At 41.1% G+C, this 26,737-nt stretch overlaps 1 protein-coding gene across 3 annotated transcripts in view; it reads right to left on the minus strand.

Moving 5' to 3' along the window:
* The window catches only part of edem3 (ER degradation enhancing alpha-mannosidase like protein 3), a 66,216-nt gene that overhangs the window by 6,772 nt on the left and 32,707 nt on the right, over positions 1 to 26,737 (minus strand). Inside the window, exons 6-20 of one of the 3 annotated variants that reach the window (XM_033028155.1) lie at positions 24,514 to 24,667; positions 23,069 to 23,203; positions 21,452 to 21,557; positions 18,396 to 18,493; positions 16,978 to 17,103; positions 13,593 to 13,676; positions 11,577 to 11,660; positions 11,290 to 11,414; positions 7,411 to 7,573; positions 6,508 to 6,662; positions 5,851 to 6,007; positions 4,965 to 5,156; positions 2,827 to 2,992; positions 1,610 to 1,795; positions 99 to 113 (exon numbers count right to left, since the gene is read on the minus strand). In XM_033028155.1, the coding sequence (XP_032884046.1) occupies positions 99 to 113; positions 1,610 to 1,795; positions 2,827 to 2,992; positions 4,965 to 5,156; positions 5,851 to 6,007; positions 6,508 to 6,662; positions 7,411 to 7,573; positions 11,290 to 11,414; positions 11,577 to 11,660; positions 13,593 to 13,676; positions 16,978 to 17,103; positions 18,396 to 18,493; positions 21,452 to 21,557; positions 23,069 to 23,203; positions 24,514 to 24,667 (1,946 nt within the window). Of the gene's footprint in view, positions 1 to 98; positions 114 to 1,592; positions 1,796 to 2,826; positions 2,993 to 4,964; positions 5,157 to 5,850; positions 6,008 to 6,507; positions 6,663 to 7,410; positions 7,574 to 11,289; positions 11,415 to 11,576; positions 11,661 to 13,592; positions 13,677 to 16,977; positions 17,104 to 18,395; positions 18,494 to 21,451; positions 21,558 to 23,068; positions 23,204 to 24,513; positions 24,668 to 26,737 lie in introns of all 3 variants that reach the window. The other 2 variants (XM_033028156.1, XM_033028157.1) reach the window with 2 other exon arrangements.

Genomic DNA, 26,737 nt, shown 5'->3' on the forward strand with positions numbered 1-26,737 from the left:
CGTAGACATTCAAAGGCATGGTTTGGTGTGATGTTTAACTTAAGTAATGGTGAACTTAAAAATAAACTGCGTAATAATGTAATTCATAATTGTTTTACCTTTAATAAATGAGGCTGTTATTTTTGTCCATGTGCGGCAAAACCAAAATGCAACAGACTTGTTACAAAATGAATCATTCCATGCTTGATCTAATTATACATGTGTACGTCTAATCACAAACACACACACTATGAATAATAATTCAGGATGCCGAGTTACATTTGACCCATGAACATAAATGGCATTAGCTCACACTTTCCATCAGCAAAGTGGGGAAAGACATTACCAACCGTGCTGTCCGCACCACTTACTTGCCACTCAGTACCCCACTCAGTTTGGATTCTGCCAAAGCAATTGGCTGCAGATCTATTACAACCTTGATCCAAATATGGACAAAGGAACTGAGTCCAGAGACGAGTTAAGATTAACAGTCCATCATATCAAGGCAGTAATTGGCTGAATGAGCTATCAACGGCCCAGAGGAAAGCTGAAGTCAATGGTAACCAGGAGATAAACTTTCCTTTTTCTGCAGTTGAACCTAGCATAAATGAAGATAGCTGGGATTGTCAAAGGCCAACCATGACAGCTCCAGGATTTCCTCAGGACAATGTCTTAATGCCCAACCATCTTCAATTGCTTTATTCTCTCAGGTGCTCAGCTGATGACTGTATACTGTCCAGTTCAATTCCCAACTTTCAGACGATGAAGCAATCTATGCCCTCAAGTACCAGGGCAATATCAGGGCAATGCCAGGGCAATATCAAGCCTTCAGTTGTTCAGTATGAGTAACAATTAACTTACTGCATTCCCTTGAGATTCAGGCAATGACCATCTCCAAAACAAAAGGTCTAACCACATATTCTTTACATTTCAGTTGGCCAAAGCCAACTTCCCACAATCAACAACTTTGAAATTTGTCAATCAGCAGTGGCTTAATTGTACTGACCACACCAATACTGTGAGTATAACGACAGATCAAAGGGTAGAACTTAACTTTCTCAACTTCCCAAAGCCTTTCCACTATTTGCAAGATAGAAGTCAGCTGTGTGATGGAATATTCTCCTATTGGTTGTATGAGTGCAACTCCAACAAAACTTAAGATGCCTGATACTTACCAGAATGAACAGGATAAACCAGGCCACTTGACCAATTTTGAGCCATTTTGAGATGTGAGGGTGGCGGGAGGGGGCGAAGAAGAAAACTACCCGCTCCCCCCACCCTCACATCAGTCTGAAGGGTCTAGACCAGAAACGTTGCCTATTTTCTTCGCTCCATTGATGCTGCCTCACCCGCTGAGTTTCTCCAGCATTTTTGTCTACCTTCCAGTCCTGACATTTGTTGTTTTACTACAGTAATATGGATGTTTAATTCAGTTCTAGTGTAACATGAAGGAAAACACTGAAACCCTGCCCAGGGGAATATATAAGACGCAACAGTATTTTAGATTTCTATGCAGTGAGACAGGTTTATGATGTATGCAAGCTAGAAATTAAGTTGATATCTATATTTAAAAAAATAACATGACAAATTACTTTGGGTATAGAAAGACTTACTGTTGGTTTAAATTTACCTCTATCCTTCGCTTTATCAGAGAGCAGCACTTCCACTTCCTGGTATTCCTGCATAGCATCAAGAATGATATTTCCTTCCTTGTTGAAGAGGAAAAGCATTGAGATTGTAACATCATCAGTGTTCTTTCCATCACCAGCCATTTGGAAAAGCGGCGCTGTGTCACTGCTGCTTCCTTCATTGTCATCTACCCAACAGTAAACTCAGTTAAAACAACAGGAACATGTATCCAGTCAACCAGAATCTTCAGTGCCGACTAGATTGGATTATTCTGAGTAAAAGAACTAACAGACAAAGCCAATAGGGTAGGTTAGTCCATCTCAAGTTGTGGTGATGACTGAACCCCACATACAACATTGTGATAGTGACCATGAAGATATTATTTTCCATTTCAGGTACTTGTGATGAGCATTCAGCATATTCAGGTTATGGTCAAATTAATCTACTCTGTCCCAACATTGCCTCAAGTCCATGTTTCATGAAGAAACACATTCGGCTTTTCCATGTTTTTTCCCCCCCGCAAAATGAGATGGTTAAAATTTGCCAGGGACAGGCATTTTTGTGTTATGGGCTGACAAGAAACAGAATCCATGTGATTTCCACCCCATTCAATTTGGTCTATCTTGCAGATAAGCTTCAGCAAGAAGCAGATACAAATATGATAGACACTTCATGCCGCGTACCTCAAACTAATCCATTTCAGTATTTTTGACAAGTGCAGTAAAAATCAATACTGATAAGACATCTGAAATCAGCTGTGTGTCCATGCCGTCATCAAAAGACAGCAAGTAACAAGGGAAAGAAGACAGCCCCAAGAAAGGATGTCGCAGGGCACAGACAGCAAACAAGCAACACAACTCCAACCAATTTAGACAACAGAGGAAACAGGATGATTTTGTTTAATGCTGTAATGGAGTCAAAATTCCATCCCTCTCATACTTACAAAATTTAACATGTGATGATCAGGGCATAGAAGGAAAATAGGGTACTGTGTCTACATGTCATTAAAACCAGTATTAAAATATAATTTGTATACTAGATAACATTGTGCCACCTACACCGTAATAACATTTATGGAGTAACGTCAATCAGTAACGTCAAGCTAACCGGAAATAATTTCTATTTCTATTCTAAGTTAATGACTTAGTGGGATATTCATTATTTTTATATCAGGTATGTAAATTAATAAGTAAGTGAAAAGAAAACTGTACACCTTACCGATAACAATGCCTCCTATCGCCCCTGCCTTCTGCGCATTCCGTGCCTTCTCAGCAAACATACAATGACCTCGTTGCATCAGGGCAATTTTCCCCTTTATCGACTCATGATTTGTTACTTCCGAACAGCCATTGTAGGGCTCACATTTTGCAACAAAGCCTCGTACCTATAAAGGATTTTGAAATGCAAACAGGAGTGCAATTAATATTTTTTTTACACAAACATCAGTCATGACTGGTCGGCACCATCACTTTGAGGTACACATCAAGGAAGGACTGCAACCAGTTTGTTCTGCAATAATATGATCTCTCCTATTCAAGTATAATACTAATTTGATTTCTACACAATCCTTTGCAGAGATCTTCATTATTCTTAGCCTGTGAGCTATGTGCATTTCTTACAGCACCGCAGCAAGGTAAATAAACCTAGAGTCTTGTAATTAGTTCTGAGTAATCAGAGTTCCCATTCATTGAACAGCACATCTGTTAATTGAAAGTACCCCCCTCAAATTTGCAACCTTAACTTTCCTGTATATGCTTTAAAGGTTTCAAAACATCTAATCCTTTCCACAGTAAAAATCTATGCACCTGCCATCAAACAACATAGTAAGAGTGATTTAAAAAAATGTACAAATCCTACATACAACCTGGAACATCGTCATCATTATAACAGCATTTAGTTATGAGCATTAATGTTATTAATAGGAAATTTGAAGCTCTGCTCTCTGTTGGGTTGGTGCTTATGAGCACGTACGGATCCAGTGTTTGAAATCCACTATCCTTGGAACTGCGATTGTACCAGGTTCTGAATTTCCACAGATTTTGGTCTATTTCAAGATTAAAGTTCAACACAATTTTTCTCAGTACATACAAAATCTTCTTTCTGTTGTCTTACTCCAAAGACACTTTGCTCTGGGTCAAGTCAACCCAAAGCATTGGAGATGGACAAGTACTAATGAAGTGTCAAAAGCTAGACAACGTTGTGATGAGCCAGACTTCCAGGAATGCCTGATTTTAGGACAGATTCCATTTTTTCGACCAACAGCACCATTATGAATTTGTAAAGTTTTGTATTTGTCCATGCTTTAATTAATTACCAGTGCCGAACAGCAAGCCACAACATCCATTTGAATTTTATATAGCCTGGAGTTTTGTAAAGAGCCATATCTCTTGCAGAACAGAAGGAATAAACCTAATTTAGAATTCCTGACTTTGTTGATATCAGAAAATTAAGGTATAATCAATGCAATGAAACACGAGGCAGCTAAATTGGACAGATCATGAAATGGGTACTGCTCGTGTGATGAGAATTTAAAAGAATGCACTATTGTGCTAACCATGATGTTGAGTAGTTGCATGCATGTCTCAGTAGGGGGCAATATCATAAGATAGCACATCCCCAGCTTCCCACTCAATTCCCACATTGTCTAAACGTACAATTTCTTGCATACTATCATTAACTTAGCACCTCGAGGTCTCGGGCGTTTGGAGCTTCAGTGGATTAACTTATAGATGATAAGAAGGGGAGATTACATTTTCTGTGGTTTGGCTGATCTGTCAGAAAGCATGCATGCAAAAGGGAGTCCACATCAACTTTGTGTAAACCTCTTGGAATATGTTTGTGCTTGTATTGTGCTGCAGCTAGTAGTCGTTCCCTCACATAAACAATCCTGTCCTCCAGTACTATGTACCCATGAATGTGATGGGTTCTTCGAGCTGCAATGGCTTCCTCCCGTATCCCAATGACATGCAGGCTGGTAGGTTAATTGGCTACTGTAAATTGCCACAAGTGGTAGAATCGGTGGGGGGAGTTCATGGGGTCACGGTGGGAATAAATTAGGATAAATATATCTAGGTACCTGATGGTCCGTACAGTCCAAAGGACCCATTTCATTACTGCTCGACTCTATCACTCTTTATTACAACAACTTTATGTATGTAATTAGAGCAACGTTGTTAAGTATGTTTAGATCCAAACTATTAAATAATACTGAAGACTAAATATTTCTTGAATTTTTGAGTTTATATAGTCAACCGATATTGTCATATACTATACCTGTGTAACAGCAGGTCCATTTTCAAACAAAACCTGACAAAATATCAGTATTCAAACACCGGTTAAATTCAGTAAACCCATACCCCAGTGGTGATTTTGGAAAGTTCTATTCCAAACTGTGCTGGTCCAGCTGTGAGTACCATTCGACCAAGGAATGGAGGGGAGATGATTTGGACAGCTCGAGGTGGCAGCTGCTCCTTCTGCTGCTGACTGGACAATTCAATCATCTCCTGCATGAAACGCAGGCCGTCCTCTGCATCGTGTGCACTTGCTGCCTGAGGGAGCGCAAAACATGTGATTTGTCCATTACTGGATTCTCTCTTCCCCCGACACAAAAGGCAATTATTAGTCATATTTGTTTTCACTTCCATCTTTGGTAAATGCAGTGTTTCAGTATTAAATCAAAAACAAATGTTTCTCTATGAATTCAGGAGGTCCCTGCAAACTTTAACTCTTCTATTCAGTTTTTTGATACAGAGTAGAAGCATTGTTAGACTGTCGGTCACAAAATGAATGGTAACTACCACAGAAATCTCACAGAATCCCATTTACAACTCTTCATCTATGTTTCAGCAAACATTTTGCTTTTAGTAATCCATTGAAAAAAATCTACTGAGCTGTTTTTATTTCTGATTTATTCAGTCATTATACAAAAACAATATCTGTCTATATTTAATAGACATATTTACCATTATTTGCAATACCTCATCCAGAATCTCATTTGTACTTTTATGCTAACATTTCCATTTTATAAACAATTATTTTTCTTTAAATGTTTAATTTCAAATCATTCCCCATTGGGTTAGTACTTTTAATGTCATATATCCATCATGCACATTCTGGGCTAAAGAATCCTAAACTCAGCATGGCAGCGAGAACAGGATGGCATCGTCAGACAGCATCTTGTGGAGACCGCTTTGTCCAGCCAGGGGCAAGCGACCAGTAACAAAAACATAGCAGCAGCTTCACCTGGTTTGCATGTTGAACCAGCTGGACTCTGCCATCCTTGAGATGAATTAGGCTGACTCCCATTTTCTTTAGCAAATCGAGGTGTTCAGCATTGTTGGCCATAAAGTCTCTGGCCCTCAGATGTGACCTGACCCCAGGACCATCACCACCTACGTCCCTGTAACAAAAAGATCACAAACTCATTTTGTGTGCACGTTGTTGAGATAAATTGAAGAACTGCATCTTTTTTTAAACTGAGGAAAGTACTTTAGATATGTATTTTTAGAAACTTACCATCTTCAATTTCAATTAGATTTTAAACACCATTATTAACCCAGTTAAACCAAAACAAATCTCTGCAACCTAAAGATATTAAAACGTACTTGTTAAAGCTTCACACCGAAACACAGGTCCACAGAATAACACAATAAGTAAACCAAATTTTATCATATTAAAATATTTCTGTGGTTCGAAAAACATATTTGCACAATCAAGAAATATTGCTCATTAAATGATCACTCACAGATGTGCAAATATCTTTAGTGACATGCAAGCAATTTTTTTCAGTAAAATAGAATGACGTCTTAAATGTTAAAAATGAATTCAATGGAAAAGGCCAAACTTTGACCTAATCTCACATGCACAATATCCGACTTTGGGAATGGAAGTAGTTCTTACTGTCTCATGTTGGCCTTTGGGCAAGTTTTATCCACTACATTTTTAAAAGGTTCACGAATGCTGTTGGCATAAGAAGGATCATTTGGGAATAGAACTTGTGTATTAGGGCACGACCAATCAAAGTTGCTGTCATCCAAATCTGAGTAAGCTGTTGCCTAGAAGACAAAAAAAAGTCATGTTAGGCATTTGCTTATTTAGAAAATACTAGACAACAAATCAGGCAGCATCTGCTGATAGGAAATGAATAACTTTCTCTTTTTATTTCAGATTTACAGCATCAACTGTTTCTTTGGTTTGCATCTGCTTGTTTAGTACTATTTCTTGGACAAAGATCCTTTTCTACAAAAGTCTAGATGCAAGAGTAAACTAAATGCAACTAACCCATGCAATTATTTGACTAGAATTATTAAATGTCTAAGCAATCAAGTCCATAAGTTACAGAATTTTCTTTAAAAAAAAAAGCTCAGAAAATAATGAAAGCAGGCCAATCAGCATCTCGGGGGTTGTGGGGGGGAAAACGGGTGTAAAAATAAGCCTTTTGAGTTTTATTCTTCTCAAAAAGCATGGAACAAACTCAGCACAAAAAAACGTGTTTTCTTCACATTTATAAAAATAGTTATAAAAATCAGTGGCAGTGGATTTCTTTATGTAATTTTTTACATTAGTTTAGCTGCTCAAAAATCACATACATTTTAAGAGATAATAATATACATCGTTTGAGCATAAAGGAGTTAAAATAGTGAATGTGTTAGCTCAACCTGTGTAAAGCTAGCATTTGATTGAAAGTCAAAAGTTCAAATGAATTTATGCTGAAAGAAAATTCAAAATAGATATTTAATTGATTTGCTCACCTGCAACATATTCCAAACAGCTGCAAAAAATCTAGCAAATATTTTCACCTACCTCATTTTTTTGTTTCTTGGTGAAATTCGTAGAGAGCCAAAGTGGTAACAAATGGGCCTCAGTTGTGAAGATATAATCCTCAATATCAAAGAGAACATCCTCTTTCTCCGCAAAGAGAAGGTACAGATATTTGAACATTTCAGCCAAGAAAAAGGAATCCATTCTGTAGATTAAAAATAGGAAGAAATATTAAAAATACACCTTGATCTCAATTCAAGTTTAATGAAAGTGATGCGTTTTTCTCCAGCTCTGTTTGGGGTGTTGTCACTTTAAAACTCAAATCAGCTCACAGTCTTTTAAAGTCAGATGGATATCTGGGTCATTGACAATTCTGCGCTAACAAGTTCAAAGCTACGGAGATATAATTTAGGAAATTCTTCAAAGGTATAGAGATACAATTTTGAAAATTCACAATCAAGCACATTCATAATTAATTTATGCCTCCCATTTATATTTAATGAGCTAGGTATTCAAAACCTAGAATACATTAAAGTGTACATAGATACTAGTTGGAGAAACACAGATTATGAAGATTTAATTAAAGCAAACAGAAGGTTTGAAATAACTGATCTAATATTCCTACTTGAAAAGAGAAAAAAATATGTTTAGGGTTAAAATGATTTAATTAGTTCTCAAGCGTCACACTTATTATTTTCCACTTGCATGAAGAAAATAAATTGGTATTGCTATATTTTTCTCACATGAACCGAGATACAGAGGAAAAAAAAAACTGTTTACGTGCTGTACTATACACGAGTACAATTAAGTCATACATTAGGTAATGCAAAGGGGAAAAAACAGTGAATAGTGCAGAATATAAGGTTACTGCTTTATAGTATTTATAAAAGTTTAGTTTAGAGATACTGTGCGGAAACAGGCCCTTCGGTACACAAAGTCCACACCGACCAGCGATCCCCGCATATTAATACTACCTGCACACTCTAGGGAAAATTTTACATTTATATCAAGCCAATTAACCTACAAACCTGCACATCTTTGAAGCGTGGGAGGAAACTGAAGATGTCGGAGAAAACCCACACAGGTCACGGGTAGAACGTACAAACTCTGTACAGACAGCACCCATAGTCAGGATCAAACCCGGGTCTCTGGCTCCGTAAGGCAGCAGCTCTACCGCTAACACCACGTGCCTTTCTATAGCCTTACAGTAGGAGAGAAAATGAAAATAAAAGTAGAGAGCCCCCTCCTCTACTCCCTCTTCACCTACGACTGCACACCTGTACATGGTACTAACACCATCATCAAGTATGCAGATGATACAACAGTGATTGGCCTCATCAGCAACAACGATGAGTCGGCCTATTGGGAGGAGGTCCAGCTCCTAGCAGCATGGTGCGCTGACAACAACCTGGCCCTTAACTCCAAGAAGACAAAGGAGCTCATTGTAGACTTCAGGAAGTCTAGGGGCGGCACGCATACCCCCATCCACATTAACGGGACGGAGGTGGAACGTGTTTCTAGCTTCAGGTTCCTGGGGGTCAACATCTCCGATGACCTCTCTTGGACCCACAATACCTCAACTCTGGTCAAGAAGGCTCACCAGCGTCTCTTCTTCCTGAGGAGACTGAAGAAGGTCCATCTGTCTCCTCAGATTCTGGTGAACTTCTACCGCTGCACCATCGAGAGCATCCTTACCAACTGTATCACAGTATGGTATGGCAACTGCTCTGTCTCCGACCGGAAAGCACTGCAGAGGGTGGTGAAAATTGCTCAACGCATCACCGGTTCCTCACTCCCCTCCATTGAGTCTGTCCAAAGCAAGCGTTGTCTGCGAAGGGCGCTCAGCATCGCCAAGGACTGCTCTCACCCCAACCATGGACTGTTTACCCTCTTACCATCCGGGAGGCGCTACAGGTCTCTCCGTTGCCGGACCAGCAGGTCCAGGAACAGCTTCTTCCCTGCGGCTGTCACACTACTCAACAATGTACCTCGGTGACTGCCAATCACCCCCCCTCCCCCCTCCCCCCCTCCGGACACTCCTCCCACAGGAAAAACACTATGACTGTATGCATGTAAATAGATTTATTTCTTGAAATCATATTCTATGTCGCTCTTCCAGGGAGATGCTAACTGCCTTTCGTTGTGTCTGTACTGTACACTGACAATGACAATGAAAGTTGAATCTGAATCTGAATCTGAGATGGGAACTACACCCTTAGTTTATGAGAGGTCTGTTCTGTAGTCTGGTAAAGTGGTGAAGAAGTTACACCTGAATCTGGTGGCATGTGCTGTGAGGCTTTAGCATCTTCTGCCCGACTGTCGGCAGAAGAGATGTACATAGATTGATAATTTACAGAATAGTATCAAGATCGATTACTTATTTAATAGATCATAAATGCACCTCATCACAACACTTCTACTCCAAGGTTCACACAAGATGTGAAGAAATTACTATAAAATGAAGAGATTGTTGCATTGTTTATCTTTGACCTGTCCTCTTAAAGGGGCTGTCCCCCTTGGGCGACCTAATTGGCGAGTTTAGAAGAGTTTGAAAAAAAATGACATGTTGAAGACCTCCTTCGACTATGTTGAAGACCTCCTTCGACTATGTAGAAGACCTCCTTCGACTATGTTGAAGACCAGCTCTGACTAGCTACGACTAACTTCTGGAAAATTGGACACCGAATAGTGGAGAGTGAAGACGACCTCTTTCGATCTCCTTCGACCTCCCTTCGACTATGATGAAGACTATCTACGACTACCCTTGATTAACTACGACTAACATGTCAACCTACTACGACTAAACCTACGAGTAAAAAAAGTATCTATTTTTTCCATGGCGACCTTTTTTACTCACGGGCATTTTTTAACATATTGAAAAAAACGCCGCGACCTAGCTGAGGCCTCGAGTACACGGAGACCACTCTTGAGCTTGAAGGAGAGTTACGAAGACCTCCTACGACCTCGTGTTGACCATGCTGCGAGTATGAGTCGAGGGCAAACTCGCCAGAACTCGCGGATTAGGCCGCACAAGTGTGACAGCCCCTTAAGTAGAGGTGAAAAATTTAATGGATATCCAATTTCAATAATAAACATTTTCAACTTCTAAAAGATTTTGAACTAACTGTCCTTACCCTCTATAGATCATGGTTATCAGTAAAAGAGTAAACCAGAGAGACTGAGAAAATTAATAGGCAGTACTTTATCAAAAATAAAGGATATCCTCTACCCAACCTGGAATATAACTTTATATATCACATTGGACCAAACTGTATAAGCACCAATTAAACCTGGATAGGTTAAATATGAAGGACTCAGTTCCCATAGTACTGGTTGCAAATATTTAAGAAAAAGATCGAAGGACATTGAATAAAATTGCTTTCTCTTAAAATGAATGAATAAGTTTATTGGCCAAGTATTCACATACAAGGAATTTGCCTTGGTGCTCCGCCCGCAAGTGACTACATGACATACAGTGACAGTTAAGAAAGATACATAAAACAAAATGGTGGTGCTCTGGAAGCCACTGCCTCAAAGGGTGAAGATGAAAACTTGATATTTAAGGAGTACCTTTCTGAGCATCTAATATGACATAACCTACAAAGTTAAAAAACAATAGCTGGAAATTAGGATTGGTCTGATATAAATGACTTATATTTCCAGTTGAAATTGGGGATGAGATGAATAACTGCTTTGGGTGCAATAAATGTCAATATTTATATCCCATAACAACACATAGGCTTGGAGATAACTTTATGATATGGTTTGGTATGTTTTGCTTATCAGTAATAAAATTATAATAAACTTAACACTGATTACCATGATGTCCCCGTGGATCCACATTGGGATTCAGGCATTATAAAGCACACATCGGTCTTTATGGAAGAACAGAAAACAAATAGGAGGAAGTTCGGGACTGACCTGTCTTCATGGCTTCCTGTACGAACATCTTTCATTGCTGCAAAGCCACATGGTACACGAGCATATTTATTCAGGTTCTCAATGATCGTCTTTCCCACCTCCAAGTAATATTTATCTCCTGTAGCCTATTTGTAGCAACAATTGTCATTAGCACTTAAACAACAATAGTGAAACTTTCACATCAGCTACAGGTTCAGAATTGTGCCAGAATTCTTGCATTTTACAGATAACTCTTTATTATTGTATATTATAAATTATAAAAATTCCATTAAAAAGCAAGAATTTACCTTGTATAGGAAATAGGTACTTTCAGCAAATTCAGGTCGGAGAGGATGTTGAGCCCAGTGAACCCTAAAATCAGTGGTAAAAGCCTAGAAAATATGATCATAGATTGGAACTTGGAAAATAAATACAGAACAATGTAAAGATTAAACAGTGGAAACAGTGATGGGATCTATTATAAAGGATTTCATAACAGGGTGCTTAGAAAAAAAGGGGATTGGGTTGTTTCAACATGAGTTTAGAAAAGGGAGATCATCATGTTTGACGGGTCTGATGTAAAGAGCAAACCAGTTGATGTTGCATATTTGCACTTTCAGAAGCCTTTCCATAGGGTTAAATGACATTGAACAAAATTTAAGATTATGGTAATGTAATATGGTAATGAGAACTCTGGAAAATAATGGGAATAGTTGCATCGTTTTGCATCGAGTTCAGAATCCGAGATTAGTGGAGTGCCACTAGGTTTGGTGCTGGCCCCTCAGCTGTTACCAATTTGTATCAAGAATCTGTATGCAGACCTAGTGTGCATAAAATGTTTACTGTTGATACAAAACTGGATGGTACCATGGTCTGTGATGAGCATGAATACATTCTTCAGGGAAGCTAATAGGCTAAGCGAATGGATAAAAATTTGGCAGATGGAACATAATGTGGAAAATGCAAAATCATCCTTTTTGTTGGAAGAGAATAAAAACAGAATATTTTTAAATAGTAAGAGATTGAAAGGTATTAGCATTCAGAGGGATGCAGGTGTTCTTGTACACAGTCAAGGAGAAAGGCCTTTAATGCAAGAGGATCCAAGTGCAAGTGAACAACATTATGGAGTGTTGAGTAAGCCAAAAGCTTATGGTATCAGGCACTGACAATAATATAAAGAGCAAATGTCATGAAAAAAGCAAAACCAGGATGCCTTGATAATGTGGACTCTGATTTTAAAATTTAGAGACGGTAGGAGAATTGAAAATATTTGTCTCTGAAGAAGGTTGCAATGATAGGGGGTTCAAGGAGAAGAATATAAAGGGTATGCTCGTTCAGTGACCCACATGCTTGGGCTAATCATTCTAGTACAAATCTCACTACAGCAAATTGAGAGTTTATATTTAGAAAGCAACAAAAAAGTGATTTATTCTTACAAAATAAATATTCTTTACAAAAGAAAGCCTACTATTCCACATTGCAACTGGAGTTATTTACAAAGTATGAGCGGAGCAGCAGTTCTGCAGACAACCCACTACCAACACCAGAAATCAATGGATGAACAAGTACTGCTCTACTCAGCCATGCCCATTTCCCAAGAATGAATTTTGAATAATTGCAGATCAACCACATTATTAATAAACGACAGAAAGCCAAAATACTTGGAGGTGATAGAAATTAGAGTGCAGAAAAGAGAACAAACAACTGTAAAAAAACATTTGCTTCTTGAGGGGAAAATGGCATTTTTCAGAATATCCCAAAGCACCTGATTCTGAATAAATTACTTTGAAGTGTACACGTTATGTGATGAGATGTGGCTGCAATCTTTCATGCTACACAATCTAATATAATAATGAGACAGATGCCCAGTTTGCCTACTTTGGAAAATATCGGTTAAAGAAGAAATCTCAGTTAGGACGTAGTTTAAAAAAAAAGCATCATATGATTTATATTTAAATTATGTCATTTTTTAACAATTTATTTATAAAAATATAATGACCATTCAATCAGCCACATCTATCAAATCACTGCCACAACCCTTCAATCTATAATCTGCAAGATGCAGGGGACAGACCATGGAGTCCCAAGGCACAAATCTGGCAAAATTAACTTTTTGAAGGGGGAATGAAGCAAACAATGTAAAGACTCCTATCATCTGGTGGAAAGAATTTGCAAATCAAAGATGAAAAATAAGTCAAACATCAAAAGTGAACCAGAGGAGCACTCCAGGCTTTATCTATTAATAAGCAACATTGATGCAATTTGTATCTTAATAATGACTAAAATTATGTCAAAGAAATGAAAGTGCTTGAAAATCCCACTACCTCTGGTAGAAAGTTATGCTTTTTTGTCACTTGATACAACATCTCATGAGTTTCTATAGCTGGACGGATATCTCCTTTCAATACCTAAAAAAATAATCATATGGTACTTTATAAAAGCAGATTGTGTAGAACATATTTAAATATATCAAATAGAAACAAAATATACTACAGCCAATCCAAAAATATGAATAAATAGGAAATAGGATAATGCTTTGATTGTAAACCAAGATATAACTATTTGTTGCCTTAATCTGTGCCTATATAGGCCCTGAATTTTCAGTTTGTTTCAAGTTTCTATGTTTTCTTTTTGTGCATTAAATAAAAATGAATTCATGATTACATCATTTTAAAATGTGCTAATGCACAACACAATATTTTACCACGTCTTCAAGAAACTGAGGTAATTATTATCAATTGTGAATATTTAATAACAGCTGGTCGACTAGCATGCAAGTTATGTTGCAGAAAATTAGATTTCATCTTCTTCACAAGTAACTGCCTGGTGAAGCAGGAATAACGAACAAACATGCGCAAAGGCAGAATATATATATAATTTCACTTTCATTATATCAATGTAATTCTGTTACTATGGCTTTCTGAGGAGACAGTATACACTGGATATAATTTTACTTGAGGAAAGTAATCACATATGAATATAAACACAAGCTCATTGTCACCAATTTAGGAATGCCAATATGTTCAACTTCAATATAAATTTTACCATTTTGTCTCAGAGGTAAAATGGTGGCACTAAAAAAGGTATAACGTGCTGATTATTAATGTCACTTTAATCAATGATTATAATGCATACTACAAATGCATGTCCAGCTTTGCATCACTTTTGCATTCGGTAATACCTTATACAAAGTGCAGCGTTTGGATTGCCTGAGCGTCACATTTAAATATAACTGAAGATGCTTTCAGAACGCAAGCTTCAAAACAACATCAAGATACCTGCAAAGCTAACAAGAAACTAATGAAAATATAATGACTTTCTCAAAATTATGATTGATCAAATAAATCTTAGTTGACCACAGGATATAATGGCACCTTTCAATCTCTGCGCATATGACTATGTTGCATTAACTTGCATCACATCCTTAAAGGCAGCACATTACTTGACCAACAGCTCCAACTAAAATCAATTTGTTCTGAACAACAGTCCTTTTCTCAAATCCATATTTAATACCAGTAAACACTGAAGTCAGATTTCCCTCTTCTATTCACCCTTATATTCTTCTACTTGGTCTTTATTAGAAAATTCACCAGGTATGAATAATGAACAGCTGACCTGCTTTCAGCTCTGCCCATGCTAACCTCACACCACTTTTAATGGTCTCCTCCCATGAAGAAAGCAGCTCAGGGCCTAGTGGCACAAAAGTAGAGTTGCTGCCTTACAGCGCCAGAGATCCAGGTTCGATCAGGACTACAGGTGCTGTCTATATGGAGTTTGTACATTCTCCCTGTGACCGCGTGGGTTTTTTCCGAGTGCTCCGTTTTCCTCACACACACGAAAGATGTACAATTTTGTAGAGTTGTAAAATTCTTCTGTGATTCTTTAGTTTTGGTAATTCTTTGGCTTTGGTAAGTTGCAAAATTATCCCTAGGTTAGTGTACAGGGTGATCGCTGGTCGGCGCGGACTCGGTGGACCAAAGGGCCCGTTTCCGCACTATCTCTAAAATCTAAAGCTGGTCATCACTCATCAATTCATAACATCCAAAAGAGAGACCATTTGTACTGAACACTACACAGGATTGCACTAGTCAATCATCCCCACCAAGTGGTGGAAACACACACCAGTTGAGGTAGCATATTAGAAAGAGATAAAAAATCAACGTGTCAGGTCTGACAACCCTGACACATTAACACTTTTCCTTTTCCATAGATGCTACTGGTCTCGCTGAGAGTTACCAGCATTATCAGATAAAAACATTCCATCACCTGCAGTTTATGTTGTGATTTTCGTTGCTACCAATTGGTCATGTAGCTGATTCTATTGAAGGCCACACCGCAAACTGATTTTACCTGAGGATTTACAGCCCTCCATAATGTTTGGGACAAATGCCCATCATTTATTTATTTTCCTCTGTACTACACAATTTGAGCTTTGTAATAGAAAAAAAAATCACATGTGCACATTGTCAGATTTTAATCAAGGCCATTTTTATACATTTTGGTTTCACCATGTAGAAATTACAGCAGTGTTTATACGTAGTTCCCCCATTTCAGGGCACCATAATGTTTGGGACACAGCAATGTCATGTAAATGAAAGTATATAAGCATATAAAAGGCATGCCCACCACCGTGTTTCACAGATGAGGTGGTATGCTTTGGAACTTGTGCAGTTCCTTCTCCCCACTATACTTTGCTCTTGCCATCACTCTGATATAAGTTAATCTTCGTCTCATCTGTCCACAAAACCTTTTTCCAGAACTGTGGTTGCTCTTTTAAGTACTTCTTGGCAAACTGTAACCTGGCCATCCTATTTTTGTGGCTAACCAGTGGTTTGCATCTTACAGTAGCCTCTGTATTTCTGTTCATGAAGTCTTCTGCTGACAGTGGTCATTGATAAATCCACACCCGACTCCTGAAGAGTGTTTCTGTCAGACAAGTGTTTGGGGATTTTTCTTTATTATAGAAATAATTCTTCTGTCATCAGCTGCGGAGGTCTCCCTGGCCTGCCAGTCCCTTTGCGATTAGTAAGCTCACCAGTGCACACTTTCATCTTAATGATGTTCCAAACAGTTGATTTTGGTAAACCTAAGGTTTGGCTGATGTCTCTAACAGTTTTATTCTTGTTTCTCAGTCTCATAATGGCTTCTTTGACTTTCATTGGCACAACTTTGGTTCTCACGTTGATAAACAGCAATAAACGTTTCCAAATGTGATGGAATGACTGGAGGAAAGACTAGATGCTGAGAGCTCTTTTATACCTGCATTAAGGAGGCAATTAAACACACCTGAGCAATCACAAACGCCTGTGAAGCCATGTGTCCCAAACATTATGGTGCCCTGAAATGGGGGGACTATGTACAAACACAGCTGTAATTTCTACATGGTGAAACAAAAATGTATAAAATTGGCCTTAATTAAAATTTGACAATGTGCACTTTAACCACATGTGATTTTTTCTATTACAAATCTCAAATTGTGGAGTACAGAGGCAAATAAATAAATGATGGGTCTTTGTTCCAAACATTATGGAGGACACTGTATATGTGATTATCTTCCTGAACGGAGAGGCCCAGGTGTTCAGCTAGTTTTCTCTCCTCAATATACAAGCATTGATCAATGTAACTATTGAGGATAATGCCATTTATTTAATTATGCAAGTTGGAAAATTCATGAGTCTCAATGGCACCACAAAAAGGAAAACAATTTACCTGGAGGCCTGGGAAGAAAGCCAACAAGGCATCCATCCACGTTCGTGAATTTAGCAGCGGCTTATGTATGTGGACATCCAGCAGGAGAGGGGGTTGGCTTATGTACTTCATGATGGCTGCATAATGCTGAAAGGTTAAAGAACAGATGGCAGCGTTGCCATTTACACTGAATATTTTAGTTGAATACGTTTATGTTAACCTAATAAATGTATTCAACTAAAATATTTTAGCTTTTCATTCCTTTCTAACGTAGCAAACTGAAACATTTAAGAAATATGAAATAACCACAATGTGTACTTTTTTTTACAGTTCTGCAGAACAAATGGCAGTTTGAATCAATGTTTATGCACATTAATTTTGTAATCATTCTTTTTATAATGTAATCATAATTTTTATCATTCAAATAATGTTTTCTAAAAATTTATTTTTATTGTACATTACTAAAAAAGCAACGTCAAAAGATTAGAGCTAGTAACATTCAAATATATTCCAGATGGGAATTAAACGTGACAAACTACAGGCACTCCCTGACATGCATTAGCGACTTGCGTAAACTTACACTTATGCAAACAATTCACAATAGATGGTCTTGTTTCGTGAATGACCTGTGTTATTGCAAAGGACGGATGGCAAAGGCTTCCCATCTACTTCATAGAAATAAAAGCAACGCCTGGGCACGTTGTTCTTCCAGCGATGCTGGGAAGGCGAGCAAGAACAAGAGGCGGTGGGGAGCAACGCCTGGCTGAGTCGCCCACATCTTCCACAAGGTGCACCAGCGTGCCCTTCTTCACCAGCTGCCGCACTGTCTGGTTGGCACGGCTATTGCTGCGGCACACGTTGTAGCCCCCGGCCAACAGCGTTTTCTGCTGGGGCCGCCACTGACAGGACGGTCTCGGTCACCACGGGGCTCCCTCCCCTCTCACCCGTTGCCACTGCTTAGTCCGCTCCCCACTCCACCACCGCCTACTGCTCTTCCCAGTGCTTGGAAGGTGTTTCACCTTGGAATATGTCAGCGACTCCAGCAGTGGCCTAAAGACAGCGCTGTCCGCAGGGGCTACAACATGATCCGCAACAGCCGCGTCAACCAGATGGTGCAGCAGTTGATGAAAAAGAGCTCACTGGTGCAGATCAGCGGCATCGGCGCTGGAGTAACTCAGTGGACTGAATCAGTCTGAGGAAAGGTCCCCACCCGAAACATTACGTATCCATGTTCTCCGGAGACGCTGACTGACCTGCTGAGTTACTCCAGCACTTTGTGTTGTTTTGTGTATTAATCAGCGTCTGCAGTTCTTTGTTTTTATCTAGTTTTAAGGTGATGCGGACTTGTGTAAAATCTGACTTGCATAAGGTTTTACAGAACGTAACCCTTACGCAAGTCGGGAAGTGTCTATACAAAAATAGAAAGAAACAAAGCTTACAGTGTTGAATCTCTGCAAATATCCATCATCACCAAGCAGAATGTACGCTTTGAAGAGGTACTCATAATAAGAATCAATCCCAGCTCCAACTCCACTGTCTGCATGAAAATAAATCAGCATATAAAAGAGAACATTGCCAAAACAAAATAAATGTTAACCTGAAAGGAGCAGGTCATTATTACAGCAAAATATTGTAAGTTAGTATTGTCTTAACATTAAGGAGAATGGACAAAACTTTTCACAATAACTCAGATAATAATTTATTAGTTAAATTGATAATGAAATAAGAAGGTAGGAGTGTGAGATAAAAAGTGTGCAATAACAGCATTGGAATAGGGTCATAAAACTTCAATTGAAATCATCTCTAGTTGGTAAAATGATAACCTCTCTTTCAAAGGGAAAGATAGAATCGCCTGTCAGAAATTACTGGCTGCTGTGAAATTTCAGCAAACTCGAATGAATAGTATTTGTTATTGTTTAAGGTTGAATTAATTATTCATTAAATCATTCATTAGAATCCCATAAAAATCAGTATTACGCCACATCAATTTCACCAGAAGATTTTCGCTTAAAAACACATGAAGAATGACTTGAATTGTTTTCTCAGGTGCACAAACTGATGGGTGACCTGATAGATGCATATAAAATTAAGAGAGGCATACACAAGGTAGGTGGTCAGAGTTTCTCCCCCCAGAGTGGAAATACCAAATATTAGAGAGCATGAGTTTAAGAGGAAAAGAGGATAGTTTAAAGGAGAAGTGCGATGCAAAGTTTGTTTTTACACAAAGTGATGGGTGCCTAGAACACACTGCCAGGGGAAGCAGTAAAGGCAGATACAATATCTACGTTTGGAAGACATTTAGACAGATACATGAGGGGTAGGGAATAGAGGGATAAGAACCATGTGTAGGCAGATAGGATTAGTTTAATTTGGCGTCATTGCTGGCGCACACCTGGTGGGCTAAAAGTGCTTGTTGCTGTGCTATACTGAGTGCCCTACTATGTTCCATTAATCAATGCTTTTTTCCCCCCTCCTTGCAAATAATTGAAAACTCGTAGAAATGCTCTTTTTAAAATACAAATACTAATCAGTCTTCAAAAAAAGCACAGTCTATTATGTTACTGCTTCTCAGTTTTGGTCAAGAAGATCGCAATTTGTACCTGATAGGATAAAGACGCAAGGAAGGCCGGTAGGCAGACTGCCTGTGGGAGGCTGCGCAATGCCTCGACAGGGGAGTGGGCCGCTGGAGGCACCGCAACAGCCTGCACCTTGGCTGGACCGGGCGCCGAATCAAGAGGCCGAGCACGTGGACCGGGTGCGGCTTGATGCGGTGGACACCACAACTACGTTTGGCATGGCCGGGACTTTGAACTTGAAATAGTGCCAAAGCTTGCGGTGCTGGCATATGAAACATGAATTTCATTATGTAATGTTTAATTTCATATGTGACATAAATAAATAATCATTGATGTGAGAGGAAACCAGAGCGCCCAGAGAAAACCCAAGGGAGAATGTATAAACTCCGTACAGCCAGCACCCATAGTCAGGATCTAACCCAGTTCGATGCTCACCTCTACCCTGTGCCCCACCTGGATTTGCACCTATTTTTCCCCTCCCCCGTTAAAACTTCCGCTAGCTTTACAATTCACAACTCTTCAGTCATAGAGTGATACAGTGCGGAAACAGGCCCTTCGGCCCAACTCGCCCACACTGGCCAACAATGTTCCAGCTACACTAGTCCCACTTGCCTGCGCTTGCCTGCCATATCCCTCCAAACCAGTACTATCCATGTACCTGTCTGACTGTTTCTTAAACGATGGGATAGTCCCAGCCTCAACTACCTCCTCTGGCAGCTTGTTCCATACACCCACCACCCTTTGTGTGAAAAAGTTACCCCTCAGATTCCTTTTAAATCTTTTCCCCTTCACCTTGAACATATGTCCTCTGGTCCTCGATTCCCCTACTCTGGGCAAAAGACTGTGCATCTACACGGTCTTTTCCTCTCATGATTTTGTACACCTCAAAAAGATCTCCCCTCATCCTCCTGCGCACCATGGAATAGAGACCTAGCCTACTCAACCTTTCCCTATAGCTCACACCCTCTAGTCCTGGCAACATTCTCGTAAATCTTTTCTGAACCCTTTCAACTTGACAATATCTTTCCTATAACATGGTGCCCAGAACTGAACACAATATTCTAAATGCAGTCTCACCAACTTCTTATACAACTGCAACATGACCTCCCAACTTCTATGTTTAAGAAAGAACTGCAGGTGCTGGAAAAATCGAAGGTAGTCAAAAATGCTGGAGAAACTCAGCGGGTGAGGCAGCATCTATGGAGCAAAGGAACAGGTGACGTTTCGGGTCCAGACCCTTCTTCAGACTCCTGAAGAAGGGTCTCGACCCGAAACGTCACCTATTCCTTCGCTCCATAGATGTTGCCTCACCAGCTGATTTTCTCCAGCATTTTTGTCTCCCAACTTCTATACTCACCACTCTGACTGATGAAGTCCAAAGTCCCGATATCGCGCGGGGCTCAAAAAATCTTGCACTGTCCAAAAATCCCGCGCGACAACGGCCTGTCGGCCCGCAGCCGCATTGAGGCCGTACACAGCGCCTCGATGGGCATACGCAACTTCTCAACGTCGTACGCAGCGTCTTGACGCCTTACGCAGTGTCTTGACGGCGTATGCCTAGCGCGTGGTGTTGCGCGATGACGTCACCGCCCGGCGTGCCGTTGCGCGATGACGTCACCGCCCGACGCCCACATTCAGTCGGCCCGCCTCCTGTCCAGCTGATTGGTGAGTATGATGTCAGGACCAGCCCCGCACAACTCCAAACGCCTCCGCGGTTGGAAGTGGGACCGGCCCCGCGAGGCCGTACACCTCAAGCCACCACGTTTGGTCGCACTAGACGCATGCAAACGCATGCTGGTGGGACAGGCCATTAACCTCTGCGGTGGTGGAGATATCAGGAGGAAATTGTAGAGCATTTGATTTGATCAGAGAGAAGTGGTGAAGAAAAGAGAGAGTAGTGGGGAAGGAATTAATCTCACCTCTGCGGACCCAGTCCCCTGTATGGATGTTGATGGTTGTTCCCACGAGATTGCTGTTGCGCTGTCTTCTCTCCCACAAAAAGTCTAAGGCCTTGCGAGCATGTTGCTGTACAAAAGAAAAACAATCCATTACATAAGCAGCCATAGTCTGTCACTAAATGTAAGATACAGTAGCTACGGGATTTCAAAGCTCAAGGTATGTACAGTAAAGGGTATGTCTCACTTTCACAACCTAATTCACGACCTCTGCAGAGTTTGCTCTTGACTCATATTCGCAGCATGGTCGTCACGAGGTCGTAGGTAGGCCGTAGCAGGTCGTGATGCTAGTCGTAGGTATTCGTGGCATCAAGTAGGTTGGGCGTGTTTTCAACGATGAAAAATGTCCACGAGCAAAAAAGGTCGTGAATTAGGTCGTGAAAGTGGGACAGGCACTTAACTCTTCAGAAAACACACCACATCTACAGATTGCAGATAAATTACATAACATTTCTTGAATAAATGCAGAATCCTTAATTCAATTTGTTGAGACTGCCAGGAAACAGGCATGATATGCATAGATTATTGTCTTACATAAGAGCCATAATAAATATTTCTGTTTCATAGACTCATTACATAAAGCACTACTGTGAAATAGCTTTCAAAATATATTTATCTGCCTACCATTCTTTTTACATTTGATGTTTTTTTCCTACACAAAATTTATAGTCAATCATTGCCGAGGTAGTTGTGGTTCAAGAGCCTGATGGTTGATGGGGGGAAAAGCTGCTCTTGAAACCAGAGGTCAAAGTTACCGCAACCTCGTCCTGATGGCAGCAGCGAGATGAGAGTGTGACCAGTGCAGTGTGGATATTTGATGATATTAGTTGCCTTTATTTGAGGCAGCACTTCCTGTCAATCTCTTCAATCTGTGGGGAAGGTCAATACCCTTAATGAACCACGGGACCCACTGCAATTTATCTACCGCCAAAACAGACCAACTGCCATTACCATCCTGCTGGCTCTCCACTCTGCATTGGACTACTTGGACATTGAGAACACATTCGCAGGCTGTGTAGGAAAAAAATATCAAATGCTGTTTTTTTTAAACCAAACACACAAAGTGCTAGAGTAACCTAGCGGGTCAAGCAGCCCTCTCTGGAGAAAAAGGATGGGTGACGTTTCAGTCCGGAACCCTTCTTTAGACTTTTTCTCCAGAGGTGCGACCTGAACGGTTGATTTACTCCAGCACATTATGTCTATCTTTGGTATAAACAAGCATCTGTAGTTCCTTTCTACACACTCTTGAGTGTGTATAGATCATCCTGCCATAAACATTAGTGATAGCAGATTCAACTAAGAGTATAAAGGAAAAATAAATCAACATCACTTCAATTTTCAAATAAAATAAATGACTTTTTGTTAAATGAACCGTTAATCTTTGATCCAATTATTTCTCTACCTCCAGGTTTGCTGAATCTGCTGATACATCTTTCAGAGCTGACAAGGGCCTCTGAATCTTACAGTTAGTTGGATAACAATAAAGTGGGACAGAGCACATTTGCACAATTTGGTGCTTCCAAATCTAAATGGTACATAGATTCTGACCCATTCTAATAGCTCTTTCCAACTATCACAAACCTCAAAAATAGGGTCTCCAGTAAGTCTGCTCAGAGCTGCGAACTCCAGGATGAGGGTCCCTGCACAGGCGGTACAGGTGTCCGTTTCTGTGCCTGTTCTGGCTTGCGGCCGTCTTAATCCATGTTTCAGATTTACCTTTAGTTTAAAAAAACATTTTATATTAATCATAATGAAGTCAAGAAAGTGGTACAAAGAATATTAAAACGCTTACATTGCTTGCACCCTTATCTATCATTTGTTACGAACACATCAAAGGATCGATGTTTAAAATCAGTATTAACAAATTTGCTATTGGAGTGCATTGTAAAAAATGGTCCCTTCGGGTGTGTGGGGGGGGGAGCAGGGTATCAGGAAACCCACACAGTTGAATGGACAATATGCACACACCATGCAAGGTTGCACTGGAGATCAGGATTGAACCCAAGAGGTTGGGGCAGCAGCTCTACCAGCTGGGACATTGCACTGCCATTTTTGATATTGTACCATATCCTTAATGCTCGTGATTTGCTCTGTAATAAATCTTTAGCCAAAAGAGAAACAATAATTTTATGTGCAGAGATGATGATTTATGCTTGATTTATTTCCGTACCTCCTGGATGGCTTTGCAACAGTGTAACTGTGATAATCAAGTACCACAATGAAGCAAAACAGTCGGACAACTTGGGGCATTGAGGTTTTACACAAAGTGGATATTTCCAATTGCACCCTGCATTTGCCAAATGTTAAATTCACCCAGTGCTGTGAAGTAGGATGCAGTATTTCACTTGACTCTTACCTGAACAAAACCCCACTATTACACTGTGGTCAACTGCAGTTTTATTTTCCTGACAGCTGCCAAATAGAAATTCATGTGGTATACCATCAAAAAATATAATTGTTAGTCCTGGATCATCATTCGCAGAAACTGCATGCAAACCCTCTGTACCTCCACCCGCTAAAGAGACTTGACTAGGGTATATCACAGCCTTATCGCTTCCTTTAACTGGATCCTTCAGTAGTGTGGTCACGTCTGTCATAATGATGCATTTCCACATTGTTCACAGCTGAAGGTTAGCAGTTCGTCATCTCAGTCAGTATCATGTAACACTTTGCAGTGGCAACTCCTGATATTATTTGGGATGAAGATACACAGACACCCAACCAATTCCAACTGCCTAATAATATAATGGCACTTCAAATTAAAAAAACCTCCTTTCCCAGTTTCCCTTCTGCACCCTTGTCACCCGTCTCACCCATTCTTTGCTCCATCTGTGTTTTCATCTCACCTTTGGCCTTCTCATTCCATGATCCCACTGTCCAGATATGTACTTCTCTTTGTACTGTTATCACTCATCACTGATCCAATTATTCCTCATCCTCTTGTCCCACATAGTCTACAGAAATTCCTCAGCATTCTTTAATGTTGTTAGCTAACTGAATTAAATCAAGCGAAGAGTTTCACTTACTCTGGGGTAAGGAAGCCCACTGGTAGTATTGAATGCTGGCAGCAACCTGTACCCAAGATCCTTTGCCATGAAGAGAAGGTCATCGTTGTACCACTGCATCTGCTCACTTTGTTCTTTCACTAAGGTGGCCATGGAATGGCCTCCCAGCAAACCTCTAAGAAATGAATAATTAATGGCATATCAGCTACATCACGCGTACTTTTATATCATACTAGACCAAGTGCAGACCCATTAGGTCTGTTCCCCCAACGCGCAGTTGAGGGGGGGGGGCATTGGGCGTCACACATTAAGCACCCTCACACACACGCTAACTACCCCCCCCCCCCCACACACGCTAACTAGCCCCCTTGTTAATATATTAATATTATTAATTTGCTCCTTTTACCCCATAATCGCCCTATCTACTGACGCATAGCCCCCAACTCTCGGGGGCGCGTCTAAAGAGGGGGGGGGGGGTAGAGAGTGAGGGCAGAGAGAGAAGGGGAGAGAGAGAGGGGGGGGGGGGAGAGAGGGGGGGGGGGGGGGGAGAGAGGGGGGGGGAGAGGGAGGGAGTGGGAGAGGGAGGGAGGGGAGAGGGAGGGAGTGGGAGAGGGAGGGGAGAGCGAGGGAGGGGAGAGGCATGGAGTGGGAGAGGGAGGGAGGGGAGAGGGGGGAGGGAGAGGGGGGAGGGAGAGGGGGGAGGGAGAGGGGGGGAGGGAGAGGGGGGATGGAGAGGCGGGTTGGAGAGGGGGGAGGGAGAGGGGGGAGGGAGAGGGGGGAGGGAGAGGGGGGAGGGAGAGGCGGGAGGGAGAGGGGGAGGGAGAGGGGGACGGGAGAGGGGGACGGGAGGGAGAGGGGACGGGAGGGAGAGGGGACGGGAGGGAGAGGGGAGAGGGAGGGGGGGAGGGGGCGGATGGGGGGGGAGAGAGGGGGGGGCAGGACAGGCAGCGGGGGGACAGGGAGAGGGGGGACAGGGAGGGGGGGAGACAGGGAGGGGAGGGGGGACAGGGAGGGGGGGGGACAGTGAGGGGGAGAGACAGTGAGGGGGGGGACAGGGAGGGGGGGGGACAGGGAGGGGGGGGGACAGGGAGGGGGGGGGACAGGGAGGGGGGGGGACAGGGAGGGGGGGGGGGGGGGGGGGGGGGGGACAGGGAGGGGGGGGAACAGGGAGGGGGGGGAACAGGGAGGGGGGGGAACAGGGAGGGGGGGGGAACAGTGAGGGGGGGGGAACAGTGAGGGGGGGGACAGTGAGGGGGGGAACAGGGAGGGGGGGAACAGGGAGGGGGGGAGACAGGGAGGGGGGGGACAGGGAGGGGGGGACAGGGAGGGGGGGGACAGGGAGGGGGGGACAGGGAGGGGGGGACAGGGAGGGGGGGGACAGGGAGGGGGGGGACAGGGAGGGGGGGGGACAGAGAGACTGCTGGCGGGCGTTGGCAGCGACTGTGAGAAATGGCGGCGTCTGTGAGGCAGTGCGTGCGTCAGCAGCCGTTATGGTCGCTGGCCAGCAGGAGGCGACAAAATGAGTGAGTGGGGGGGGGGGGGGGGGGGGGGTAGGATTTTATTTAAAAATCGGTACATAAAAAGAAAAATTGTTTAGAGTGCAAAATCAGATGTAAAAATTAATGAGCTAGCGACATGGGAAAAATGGCGGAGTTTAATGACGGAGTGCTGGCGTAGCAGTGAATCAAAGGCCGAATCTGCCAGGCAGAAACACACACACAGTTTTAATATAGCAATGTTACAAAATTTTGAGATTTTAAAAATCAAGTCTGTAATTTATCCCATCAGATAAAGCATAAAAATAAGTTTAATTTGACACCTAATTCACTTTCATATCTCAAGTATTTAAAAAGTTATGGCCATTTTCATACTGGGAAATGAGCATCTTGTTCCCTATTGATTTTCTATGGACATAACAAAAAAGCTGTGATCGTGAACAGTCAAAAGCCCATAACTTTCTTAAAAATTAAGAGAACTGAATGAAATTTTCAGTTATCATAGATTGAAGCATTCTGAAACAAATATAAAATAATCTTACTTGGATGACCTGAAATTAAAGCATATAATTAGTTAGTTACCTAATTGTAGCTAATTTCAGACTTCAATTACTGGATCTAAACATCTATCCATTTCTTAATAAATGATTAACATTTTTAAATAGCCTAAATGTCCAAATAATATTCACAAATAATTCACAATAAAACATGATTTTTAAATCTCATTTACATTAATTTATAGACCAAAT

This window comes from Amblyraja radiata, chromosome 10, assembly GCF_010909765.2.
Source record: "Amblyraja radiata isolate CabotCenter1 chromosome 10, sAmbRad1.1.pri, whole genome shotgun sequence".
In the NCBI taxonomy this organism is placed as follows: domain Eukaryota; kingdom Metazoa; phylum Chordata; class Chondrichthyes; order Rajiformes; family Rajidae; genus Amblyraja; species Amblyraja radiata.